The 13,218-nt window shown below is 40.8% G+C and overlaps 1 protein-coding gene across 5 annotated transcripts in view; it reads right to left on the bottom strand.

The window, feature by feature from the left end:
• zfr (zinc finger RNA binding protein) overlaps window positions 1-13,218 on the bottom strand; it is a 105,266-nt gene that overhangs the window by 3,299 nt on the left and 88,749 nt on the right. For all 5 annotated transcript variants that reach the window (XM_069924174.1, XM_069924177.1, XM_069924173.1 and 2 more), the window contains one exon: window positions 10,930-11,027. In XM_069924174.1, the coding sequence (XP_069780275.1) occupies window positions 10,930-11,027 (98 nt within the window). The remainder of the gene's footprint in view (window positions 1-10,929; window positions 11,028-13,218) is intronic.

The following is a 13,218-nucleotide window of genomic DNA, read 5'->3' as shown; positions in this document are numbered from 1 at the left end:
CAATTTGCATCATCTCTAATCAGCAATGAATTGCCCACAATTTCAATGAGAATTTCCCAAATTAAAGGCAACAATTGAAATGTTTCAATGACAAATTTAGACAATCAAATTTCAAAACGTAATTTTTAGACTGAACAAAGTAATGATCAAATACACATTAACAAAGGACTTAATAGCATAATTTGAATCCAGAGACTTCAAGGCACTATTTAACTAATAAAAATGCTAACAACCTCCCTCACCAATTTAATATCAGTTGTGAAATAATGAAAACGCTAAGATAACAGGTTAAAAAAAAGCATTGTTAAAAAAAACCTATTTAACCATTTCAATTGTTAGAAGTAACCAGAAGTAGAAAAGCTGTTTTTGGTGTGTTTTAATTAGTGATGAACAACTGCACACTAAGTAAAAATAAATACACAGTGATAACAAGATCATGTCACATTGGCACCAAATAGCAAATGATTTATGATACATCACTCCCTCAGGTCAACTTGAAGGGAGCCCCAAAGTAGAGGGGCAAACAGAAAAGAACCACTTAATATAAACGAGGCCCAAAAATATGACATTCTGAATAAATTATAAGACATCATGTGATCACACCTGAAGATTGTTGGATGTCCACCAGGAAATGCAAAGGGAGTAAAGAGACAGTGCAGGGGCCCCCTGTGGCCATCTCCCTCAGTTTCAGGTATATCACTTTTTGATACTGTTGCAGAAGATACCTGTTCAGTGCACCATGACCAAATGAAGCTCAGCGATTGCAATCGGAATTGAAAATTAGGGGCACAGAAGTGTTTGGCTGGAAGCAAGGATGCAGGGTCGATACATCTCTGTGTGAATAATACATTTTGAGAGGCAAGGGTAAGCAGGCAAAGATCATGGTTCATTTTGATACCAAAAACAGGCAAGGTCCTCCAGGAGTGGCCATAGCTCTGGATGCAGAGAAGGCCTTAGACAGATTGGAGTGTGAGACTTTTTGTTCAAGGTACTGGAAAAATTAGGACTGGGACAAACATTTATTCATTGGGTTAGGACTCTCTACTATAAACCCAAAGCTAAAGTTTTTACAAATGGGAAGATATCTTCAGTGTTTCCATTGAGTAGGTCCAATAGGCAGGGCTGTCCATTATCCCCAGCACAGTTCATACTGAGCTGCTGGGCCAGGTTGAACACAAATTCAACTTATTTATTGATGATTTGTTAGTGTAGCGGGCTGAGCGATCACGCAGTTAGACAGGCTGAATCACTGCCTCAGTCAGTCAGCGCAAGATGGATAAGCCAGTGTTTGGCAACACACATTGCCAAGATAACGTTGCCACTTCCTGGTGGCATAGCAGTGAACAGGCAATGACTCCACAAAGTGCTTATGTCACTCCCGAAGACCAACGTGCTCCAGACAGGAAGTTGCTCGTACCCTTCAAATAAAGTAAACAATTCTGGTATTTCCTCCTCAATTCCCTGGAACTCGGCTAGCACGAGCATGTCATCCACATTCTAAATCTACAAGGCCTGGACAATAGAAACCCCTCCAAGTTCATGCACGAGATGGGGGCTTTAGCTGATGGGCACACAAACTGTTTCTTGTTCAAAGCCCTGTTCCTCTCTAAGCTACTGGTGCACGTTTCTTTGGCAATATCAGACATGGACTTCAGAACATCACACCTGGTAGCCAAGGAAGCAGACAGGCTTTACCGCATCCCGCAGCAGAGCTTGATACATGATACATTCTATGACTTCAGCGCCTCCAGCTCAGCCCCTGGGCAAGGATTTTCCCCTCTGTCGGTTCCACCAGAAGTAGCTGCGACCCAATAACAACGCACGCCAGACAGAGTGATTACTGCAGATGGGGTCGCAATACCTGGCGGTGCGTCCCTCCATGCTTGTACCCCAACGACAAATCAAGCATGGCAACGGGAAACGAACAGGCCAGCTTCAGCAGTTGGCACGCATAAAGACCAAGTTTGCTGCCATGGAGCAGTTGGGTATCACCCGCCATTCAAATAGCCCCTGGGCATCCCCACTGTACATGAACCAGAAGAAATCTGGCAATTGGCATCCATTCGGTGACTAGACAGCTCAATGACATCACAGTCCCAGGTAGATACCCTATCCCACACGCCCAAGACTTTGCTACATGGCTCCAAAGCTGCCGGGTTTTCTTGAAGGTGGACCTCATCAAGGGATACCATCAGATTCCGGTGCAACCTAACTATGTGCTGAAAATGGTGATTATTACACCTTCCGGCCTCAGAGTTCCTCTGGATGCCTTTCAGATTAAAGAACACAGCCCAGACATTTTAACATCCCATGGACATAGACAAAGATGAAATCAAAATCCATGCCGACTATCTAGATTACATCCTCATTGCCAGACCCAACGCCAGCACCCACAGGTCTCATCTGACTCGCCTTTGAGAGGTTGCAGGAGTTCAGACTTATCGTGAACCTGGCGAAGTGCCAATTTGGTCTGGAAACCACTGATTTCCTTGGACAACATATCAGTACCACACCGCTGCCGGATAACAAAGAAACCATCCAGCTTTTCCCCAGGCCGAGCTCCATCAAAGGCCTACAGGAATTCCTAGGGATGGTGAACTTTTATCATTGTTTCCTCCCAGGAGCAGCTACCCTTGTGCGACCTCTATTTGACCTCATCAAACTTAGAGACAAGGCCCTCCAGTGGACACACAGAACCGAAGCATTCCTTGCCACTAGCAGATGCCGCATCTCTGGCTCATCCTGACTCTTCCCCTCTTCCCCCCACCCCCCCCACCCAACCGACGCATCAGACAGAGCAGTCAGCATAGCACTTGAGCAGTCGGTCGATGACCAGTGGTGCCCCCAGCCGCCTCAGCAAACATCTCCAGACATCCAAACTCAATGCAGTACGTTCGATCAGGTGGAGGATACTGACATCCAGGCCTTAAGATTAGCCATTTCTGTCCTTCACCAGGAAGCCCAACTTGACTGTGTGACATATCAACAGGTTTTCCTAGACCCATCTTATTCATGACCTGGCGATGGTGGGTGTTCGACCAAATCCAGAGTTTGTCACACCTTTTGATAAGGTCCATGGTCCATCTGCTGTCCGATAAATTTGTGTGGAATCTGCCGCGACATCACTCTGTGGGCAAAGACTTGTTTGGACTGCCAGTGCACCAAAGTTCACAGACACCCTAGTGCAATGCTGTTTTGACCACGTACACGTGGACATTGTGGGCCTGCTCCCTGTGCGGTATCTATTCACAATAGTTGACCGTTTTACCCATTTGCTGGAAGCGTTACCCCTGCCCACATGTGACACAGAGACTTACGCCACAGCCTTTTCATCCAGTTGGGTTGCACATTTTGACGTCGCGACCCACATCACTTCCTCGCTCTGGTCAAGCCTAGCTAAGTTCTGCGGCAGCCAGTTACACCACACCGTGGCCTATCATCCTCAGGCAAACGGACTTGTTGAATGTTTTCACCACCATCTAAAAGCAGCCCTAAAAGCCCAACTACAAGGCCCAAATTGGATGGACGAACTCCCATGGGTGCTGTTGGGAATTTGCACAGCACCAAAAGAAGACCTGCCAGAATCATCTGCCGAGTTAGTGTTTGGTTCCCTGCTTACTATCCCAGATCTGCAGTCAATCAACTTTGTTTTCATTCGCAGGAAAGCAAGGAACATCCTGGCAATGCCCCTACGAAGGCCCATTCAAGGTGTTGCAGTGTGATGGTGTCATTTTCACCCTGGACATTGGCAGGTAGCAGGACATGTTTACCATTGATGGCCTCAAGGCAGCACATTTGGACTCAGTCCTGTCTGTCCCAACTCCCCAGGTCAGACACAGAGGATGTCCACCTAAAGACAGTAATGTGACTTGCTCAAAAGGTAGTAGTGATTCTGGGGAGGTGTTGCAGCAGGCAGAGCAATTGCGCGGTTAGACGGGCTGAATCACCGCCCCAGTCAGTTGGTACAAGATGGCGGAGGCCCCCCCCCCCCACCTTCCCTTCTTAGGAGAAGCCCACATTTGGCAACACGCGTTGCCTAGGTAATGTTGCTACTTCCTGGTCACACAGCGCTGAGCAGGCAGCGACTCCGTAAAGCACTGACTTCACTCCCACAGACCAACATGTTCCAGACAGGAAGTGGCTCGTATCCTTAAAGCAGCGCGTGAAGTGTGAGCGCGTGCACACACACACGCATTTCATTTCAGCAGCGCTGCAGTTTGAGAGGAGGTTTTAAAAAACAAGTGGAAGAATCGCATACTAAGCAGCGGCACAACTGCAGTCAGAGGGAACTTATCCACTGAGACAGTATGGGTAGAGCTTAAAGTACACTCACACAGATAGGCTGCACTATCGGCCTCCCAACAGCCACTTGGATAGAGAAGCAGATATGTAGGCAGATTGTGGAAAGATGCAAAAACAACAAGGTTGTTCCTTTAAATTAACCATGCCAGTGGCTTAGACGGGGCAGAATTTGTTAGCTACAGACCCCCTATTGAGGCATACAAGCCTGGTCAGGTAATTAGGGTTTCACAAAGAAGTGATCACAACTCCTCAAATTTTAAGATAGTTATGGATAAGTATGGATTTCAGGAGAAAGTGCTCAACTGGGAGAGGGTGGAAGGGAAGACAAATTAAAACAATATTAGAAAGGAGCTGGGAGAGTAGATTGGAAGCATGTTCACATCAGACATGGGTGTTAGTCAATTACTAGCCAATCAGAGCCAATAAGGTGGAAAGGCAGGGAAAGCATAGAAAGGGTAAGATGACAAATGAAGTTGTGAATTTAATCAAAAAGAAAACGTAGGCATATGCAAAGATCAAGTTAAAAATCAGAGGGCTCCTGATGGCAGGAAAGATCTAAAGCAGCGATAAAATGATCTTGGTGAGTAGGATTCAAGATAATCCCAAGATAAAGGAGGGAATTTATGCTTGGAGTGGAAGGTACAGAGCAAGGTACTAAATGAATCATAACTTGTATCAGTATTTATCTAGGAGGTTAGGAAGGATAGCAAGAACAATGTGGGAAACACAAATACGTATTGGTATTTTGGTATCAAGGTTATGTCGTACTAGGTTTTTTCCCGCAAAGGCATCAAGGTGAATACTTCCCTGGGACCTGATGAGGTATAACTCAGGTTATTAAAGAAACAAGTGAGGAGATTGCTCGGGCCTTGACTGGTATCCAAACTGAAGAGTGGCCAATATTGTTCCGTTGCTTTAGAAGGCAAACAGAGGTAATCCAGAAAACTATAAGCCAATAAATCTCAGTGGTAAGGGAGCTTTTGGAGAGGACACAAGGATCCTGACTTCCCATGGTGCAGTCAGGATTTATGCACTTTTGGAAAGGCATGGTCAAATTAGAGACAGTCAGCATGGTTTTGTGCAGCTTATGTCTGACAAACGATTCAGATTTTTGAGGGGACAAAAGTGGTTAAGGCAATGGATGTTTCCACTTGGACTCAAGTTCGGCATTTGATAACCAAATCAAAAGAGCTGTTAAATTTACTGAAGAAAGAAAAATTTGATATAGCATTCGTGGAAGACTGGATAGGGCACATAACGGCAGCATCATATAATTCAAAAGCCAGAGGAGTAGCTATATTAATCAATAAAAATGTACCAATCAAAATAGAGGAGGAAATAATAGTTCCAGCAGGGAGGTATGTAATGATAAAGTGTCAGATATATTCAGAATTTTGGAATTTGCTCAATGTATATGCACCTAATGAAGAGGATCAAAAATTTATGCAAGATATCTTTCTCAAGATTGCAGATACACGGGGGAATATACTGATAGGAGGGGACTTTAACCTTAATTTGCACTCAAAGATGGATAAAACTGGAAAAAAAGACTAGCAGAAAGAACAAAGTAACCAAATTTATGGTTAAATCGATGCAGGAAATGCAACTTTTGGATATATGGAGGAGACAACCCCTAAAGGAGAAGGAATACTCATATTATTCGGGTAGACATAAAACATACTCAAGGATAGACCTGTTGTCAGCCCACATCCAAGGGAGAGTTAGGAAAACGGAATATACAGCTAGATTGTTATCGGATCACTCACCCCTGTTATTAGCAATAGAGCTGGAGGACATCCCACCGAGAACGTATAAATGGAGATTAAACTCCAGGCTACTTAAAAGACAGGATTTTAGAGAATTAATTGAGCGACAAATTAAAATGTTCTTTGAAATAAATGCGGAATCAGTGAAAGATAAGTTTATATATGGGATGCAATGAAAGCGTTCATCATAAGTTATGTAACTAAGATGAAGAAGGACTACAATCAGGAAATAGAACAGCTGGAAAGGGAAATAGCAAGTACAACAAGAATTAGCAATAAGGGAAGATACAACAAAAAGAGAATTGGCGGACAAAAAAATAAAACATGAAACACTACAAACATACAAGGTGGAGAAGAACATAATGAAGACAAAACAGAAGTATTATGAGCTAGGAGAAAAAAACGCACAAAATACTAGCTTGGCAGCTTAAGACAGAATAAACTAGAAGAACGGTATTGGCATCAAGGAAAAAGGACAAACAAATTACATATGACCCAACGGAGATCAATGAAAACTTCAAGGAATTCTACGAGCAACTATATCGAACTGAGAACGAAGGGAAAGAAGACAAAATAGATGAGTTTCTAGCTAAAATTGAACTACCGAAATTGCAAGAGGAGCAAAATAAATTAATAAAACTATTTGAAATAGAGGAAATACAGGATATATTTTAAAAAACTACCGAACTATAAAATGGCAGGAGAGGATAGACTCCCAATAGAATTCTATAAAACATTTAAAGACTTATTAATTCCTCCTCTCATGGAAGAAACACAAAACATGCCAGATTCATGCAAAACAGCAATAATTACAGTAATACCAAAGATGGAGAAAGATCCACTAACATCAGCATCGTATAGACCAATATCACTACTTAACTCAGATTATAAGATAATAGCTAAACTATTAGCAAGCTGATTGGCCGACTGTGTACCAAAAATAGTAAAACTAGATCAAACTGGATTTATTAAGAAAAGACGAACAAAGGACAATATCTGTAAGTTCATTAACTTAATCCATGCAGTACAAGGAAACAAGACGCCAACAGTGGCGGTTGCTTTAGACGCAGAGAAACCCTTTGACAGAGTAGAATGGAATTATTTATTCAAAGTATTACAGAGGTTCAACCTACCAGAGAAATATATTAATTGGATTAAAGCATTATATAAGGGACCATCGCCGAAGGAGACAGTAAATGGATACATATCAAACCAATTTAAATTAAGCAGATCAACTAGGCAGGGATGTCCACTATCTCCCTCACTGTTTGCGTTAACTATAGAACCACTGGCAGAACAGATAAGAACAGAAAATAAAATAAGAGGGATAAAAATAAAAGAGAAGGAATATAAAATCAGTCTATTTGCAGATGACATCATAGTATACTTAACAGAATCAGAAGTATCAATAAAAGAATTACATAAGAAATTGAAGGAATATGAGAGAAGTATCGGGGTACAAGATCAACGCAAATAAAAGTGAAGCAATGCCAATGAATAATGCGGATTTCACAAAGTTTAAGAAAGAATCACCATTTAGATGGCAAACACAAGCAATTCGATACCATGGTATGCAACTAGATAATAATCTAGGCCATCTATACAAACTAAATTATCAGCCATTCATGAAGAAATTACAAGACGACTTAGAACATTGGAAAGACAACATTAACACTGATAGGAAGGGTAAATTGTATTAAAATGAATATCTTCCCAAGGATACAATACCTATTTCAATCATTACCAATTCATCTAACAGAGAAATTCTTCAAGGAGCTAAAGAAAATAATAAGGAAATTCTTATTGAAAGGGGGGAAACCGAGGATAGCACTAGATAAATTAATGATACAAACAAGGGGGCTTACAGCTACCAAACTTTAAGAATTATTATAGAGCAGCACAATTAAGATACCTATCAGAATTTTATCAAACAAGGGAAAAACCAGATTGGACCAGATTAGAACTAGATAAAATAGGGGAGAAGGTACCTGAACATATACTATATAAGTGGGATGAAAAGCTGGTGCAACATAGGAATTCACCAGTACTGCACCATCTGCTCAACATTTGGAAAAAGATTCATGTAGAAAGGAATAAAACAAATTATCAACTACCAAAATTAATATTGACACAAAATCAACTAATCCCTTCCACAATAGATAACCTTTCTTTTTGAGAATGGGAAAGAAAAGGGATTAAAAGAATAGAAAATTGTTTTTTGGGAAATAAATTATTAACTTTTGAACAAATGAAGGACAAATATGGTATAACTCACAATACAATGTTTGGATACCACCAACTGAAAACCAACTTGAAGGACAAATTGGGAAGCAGGCTGAGATTACCAGAAGGAAGCAATTTTGAATATGTGATTACAGACACAATGATAATTAAAAGATTTATAACAAACATGTATATCAAACTGCAAGAGAAAGAGAATGAGGAAAGAAGCTGTAAACCCAAACAAAAATGGGAGCAAGATCTAAACATAAAAATAAAGAATGAAACATGGGAAAAGCTATGCTCCGGAACTATGAGAAATACCACAAACACGAGGTTACGCATGATACAATTGGTTACACAGGCTAATACACTACGCCCCAAAAGTTAAATAAATGGGTCCCAATGTAAGATGGAAACAGGAACAACAGTACATGCAATTTGGGCATGTGAGAAAATGGAAAAGTTTTGGGAAGATCTAAATCAGTTGGGGACATATGGTAGCTTTGCAAGCCATTCCAACAATGTGTACAGTCAAGTTTTAATGCACTGCTGTTTCCTAGTAATACACCAAGCAAATGCAAAAGTTCAGAAAACTTGACAGAAAGTAACTTGACAACATAAAAGGCAGCTAATTAATTAATTCAGGCTTGCCTGGAGTGAGCAGAAAATAGCTCGGAATGTTTTAGGGGATTTTGAAAACTTGAAGTTTCTAGATATGGATAAAAATACAATCCATTAGAAATCTTATTTGCCTGCCATATCTAAAAGGAAATTTGGAATTTCAGAATGGCTAAATGGACCACAGCACCGAGCGACTATACAGACGGACTTGGCTGATTTTTTTTGGTCTGATATGCACGCTAGTGTTGTTTTTTGGTCAAGGGGAACGAACAGAAAGATCTCTGCAGCAGGTTTCTTTATTGAAAATTACAATTACATCTAAATCAGGTATTAAATAAAATCACAAAAAGCAACATACCAAAAAATCCAGAGATCTTTCTTCTAAGTAATATAAGAAGTAAAGAACTTGGACTCCATTTGGATGGAGCACAAAAAAGATTTATTATGATAGCCTTAGCTGTGGCAAAAAAATGTATTATGTCAACCTGGAAATTAGAAGATAGCCTGAGAATACAGCAATGGTACATAGAAATTAATAAATGTATTCCATTGGAAAAAAATAACATATAATTTAAGAAATAACATCACAGTATTCGAACAAATTTGGGAACCGTACATGGAACACAACAGAAGTCCTATCGCGGACCTCCACCACCTAAAATGACAGAAGGAGAAGACGAAATGAACTGACCCAGTATGTAAAAGTAGAAGACACAAATTTCTTGTTTATTTTCATTGTGTGACGACATTGTTTAATGGGTTTAATATATCATACATGTTGAACGTTGAGTGAGTGGGGAGGGGGGGTGAAGGAAGAGGGGAAGGGAGGGCGGAAAAGGGGAGAAAATGACTGTGTATATTCAAGAGGGAAATGTTTGTGTGTATTTTGGTCAGTATGGTTCATAGTGTGAAAATTTTTTTAAAATTTAAAAAATTTGGGCATTTGATAATGTCCCCAAAGGCTGATGTAGATGGTAAAGATGCATTGGAATGATGGTGAATTGATATTTAGATTCAGAATTGCCTTCTACAAAGATAGAGGATAGTGGTGAAAGTATTATTCCAGCTGGACTTTCATGACTGGTGGTGTTCTGCAACAAATTAGAGCTGGAACTCCTGCTTTTTATGATAGACACAAAAATAACATGGTTAGTAAGTTTGTAGATGCTGCAACGATTGGTGGAGTTTTGGACCATGTTCAAGGCAATCCTAGATTATACAGATAGTTACAGATATGGATGGAAGTTCAATATATGCTACAGTGAGGTTTTCCACTTTGGGAGGTCATATATAAGGGGAAAACAACACAGTTAATGGCAGGACCATTAACAGCATTGATGTACAAAGGGATTGGGTGGGGTGGGGTCCAAATCAACAGCTTAGTGAATGTGGCCACACAAGTCGACAGAATGATAGTCGATGTATGTCACGCTTGCCTTCATTGGTAGAGGCATTGTACAGAGCAAGGATGTTGCAGTTTTATAAAACTTTGGTAGGTTGCACTTTGAATATTGTGTATAATTTTGTACTTCCCATTACAGGAAGAATGTGGAGGTTTTAGAAAGGGTATAGAAGGGACTTCCCATGGTGCAGTCTGGATTAGAGGGTATAAGCTATTGGACAAACTTTGGTTGTTTGCTCAGAGAAGACCTGATAGAAATGTATACAATTATGAGAGGCATTAATAGTGAAGACAGTTAAGATTCTTTTCCTCAGGGTAAAAATATCGAATTCTAGAGGACATGCATTTAAGGTAAAATGGGTAAAGTTTAAACAGAAATGTGCGGGTCAATTTTTTAAAAATAATGGTCGATGCCTGGAATGGGCTTGCATGATTGTGGCGAAGCAGAAACGATAGTTGTATTTAAAAGGCTTTTACAAAGACACATATGGAATGGAAGAAGAGATACAGTTTAATTTGTACTGCACTATTCTTCTTTAGTTATGTACCATCAAGAACAATAATCCTTTTAATAAAATAAACACAACTAGCCTTTCCCAATTATAATAATCATACCTGTGCACTAGCTGTTATATCTTCCCGTTGCTGTCCAGTCACTGTATACAGTGTATCACTAGGGTTTTTTTCACAGGGATCATACAGGCCTGGACCACCTAAAAATATCAAGGTTAAAAAAAACTGACTACTTCATAAAATTTCAGATTTACTCTTTCAGCTTCATTATATAGGATAAAGGATCCTATAAACAAGTATAATTAAGGATGAAATACAAGGTACCACGATCTTTTGTTTGCTTTTGGTGTAACACACCAATTCCATATACAAGTGACAATGTAATGTCATCAACTTTTGTTTCCACTGACTCACAAAGAAATGGTTGCCTGTGCATTGATAAGCCACATTTTCCCAAGATTCACATCAAAGCTGAAAAAATGGTAAAGTCTACATGGGAGCCAGTGGAAGTAGAGAGTACTGATTACACAGGTTTCTATCTACAAATACTTTTTTCTTTTGCCAAGTCCAAAAATACCAATTCAAAGTCACAAACCGTCTGATACAAGTGACATAGTTCCCAGAAAACAAATAGGTGACTTCGGAAATGTGGCAGAAAGTGTAACACCTAACCTGCACCACATGAAATGCTACACTTGCACCCACACGTCCTCCCTCACCACATTACGGGCCCCAGTCATTCCAAGTTAAGCAATATTTCACTTGTGAATCTGCAGGGATCATCTACTGTATCCAGTGCTCCCATTATGGCCTTCTGTAAATTAGAGAGACTGGAGGCAGATTGGGAGATAGTTTCGTTGAGCACCTTCACTTTTCCAGCTGTAGTAGCAGGTATCTCCTAATGACTTACAGTTTCAATTCCACACTCCACTGCCTCATTGATGTATGCCCATAGCCTCATGCACTGCCAAACTAAGGCAAAATGGAATAGCAATACCTGATATTCCATTTGGGCACTCTCCAACTAGATGGCATTATATCGACTTCTGCTGTTTTAGTTAGGCCTTCCCCGTCTCCTTTGCACCAGCTTGCCACCCCCTTCCCATTACATTCAGTGAGCTGTGCTCTTCCCCATCATCTCAGCTTTTTATTTCTTGTGCCTTCCCACCCATATCCACCCAGGATTCCTTTCCTGTGGGCCTCCTCCTACTGTTTTATTCAGGCACCAGTCTGCTTTTTGCTCTCACTTGACACAGGGTTCGGGGCCTGAAACATTGGTCATATATCTTTACTTACATAAAGAACACTGCTGAACTTGCTGATTTTCTACAGCATTTTTGGGCAAATTACAATCACAGCATCTGTAAACTTTGTTTGAAAGCCTATTTATCTTGTGCTTTCAAGCACCTCAAAACATCATCCTCAATTGACTCTTGAATCTTAGCATCCACTAAGGCATAATTTTCTGTTTTTTGGCTCCCTCCTTTCAAGAGTCCAGAGACATTTGCAATTTTCCAGTCCTCAAGATCACTATCAATGTGTCCACAATCTCTTCAACTACCTCTCAGAACCTGAGGTGTAGTTCATCTGGTCCAAGTGACTTATCCACCCTCAGACCCTTCAGCTTCCCAAAAATTTTCTCCTCAGTAATAAAGTAAGTTTCCCCATATCCAAAAAGCTTGGGACTGTACATTTTTTGGTTATTGGGTTTTTCGGTTAACGAAACAAAACCAAAAAAAAATCCAAAAAAAGCACAGTAGCATCAGCCGTTGTCGGTCCCTGCCTCCTCCCCACCACCAGTCCACTTCAGACTATGGTCCTTGCAGTTACTGGGAAGGCCACTCTCTATGACATTGGGACAAAGGATTTTTCAGACCGTTTGCAGCTGGGAGACAGTGGCACGCAGTTTATAAACCAAGTACAGCAGTGGGCAAAGAAGAAATGGAAAGAGATGGGAGGGAGTTATCTGAAACAAGGACAATTGATGTTCTAATTTCTCCCCTGACCCATGCACTTTTCCTTCAAGTCACTCACCGACGGCTCAAGATTCCAACCTGCTTCTCTGAGCCGACATCCAGCATCTGTCTTCCCGGCTGGTTCAGAGCTCTGTTGTTATCAAATTGGTGCTGACAAAGCTCCACATGGGTGAGCTGGGTGATTTTTTTTTCAACTCGTGACATCATGTCAGTGCCTCAAAAAAGTTCAGTTAATGGATTTTCAGATAAGGGGAAAATCGCACTATATATAAAAGTATCATCTTTTATATTATTGGGTAGCTTACCTTCTGGGCACTCTCTAAATGGATGGTGTTAACATTGGCTTCTCTGGTTTCTGCTCGACCCCTCCCCATTTTCCCTCTCCCCCTATCTTTCCTCCAGCTCGACATCCCCT

This window comes from Narcine bancroftii, chromosome 3, assembly GCF_036971445.1.
Source record: "Narcine bancroftii isolate sNarBan1 chromosome 3, sNarBan1.hap1, whole genome shotgun sequence".
In the NCBI taxonomy this organism is placed as follows: Eukaryota; Metazoa; Chordata; class Chondrichthyes; order Torpediniformes; family Narcinidae; genus Narcine; species Narcine bancroftii.
The sequence above is the reverse complement of the archived record's forward strand: the minus strand, read 5'-3'. Positions and strand labels throughout refer to the sequence as shown.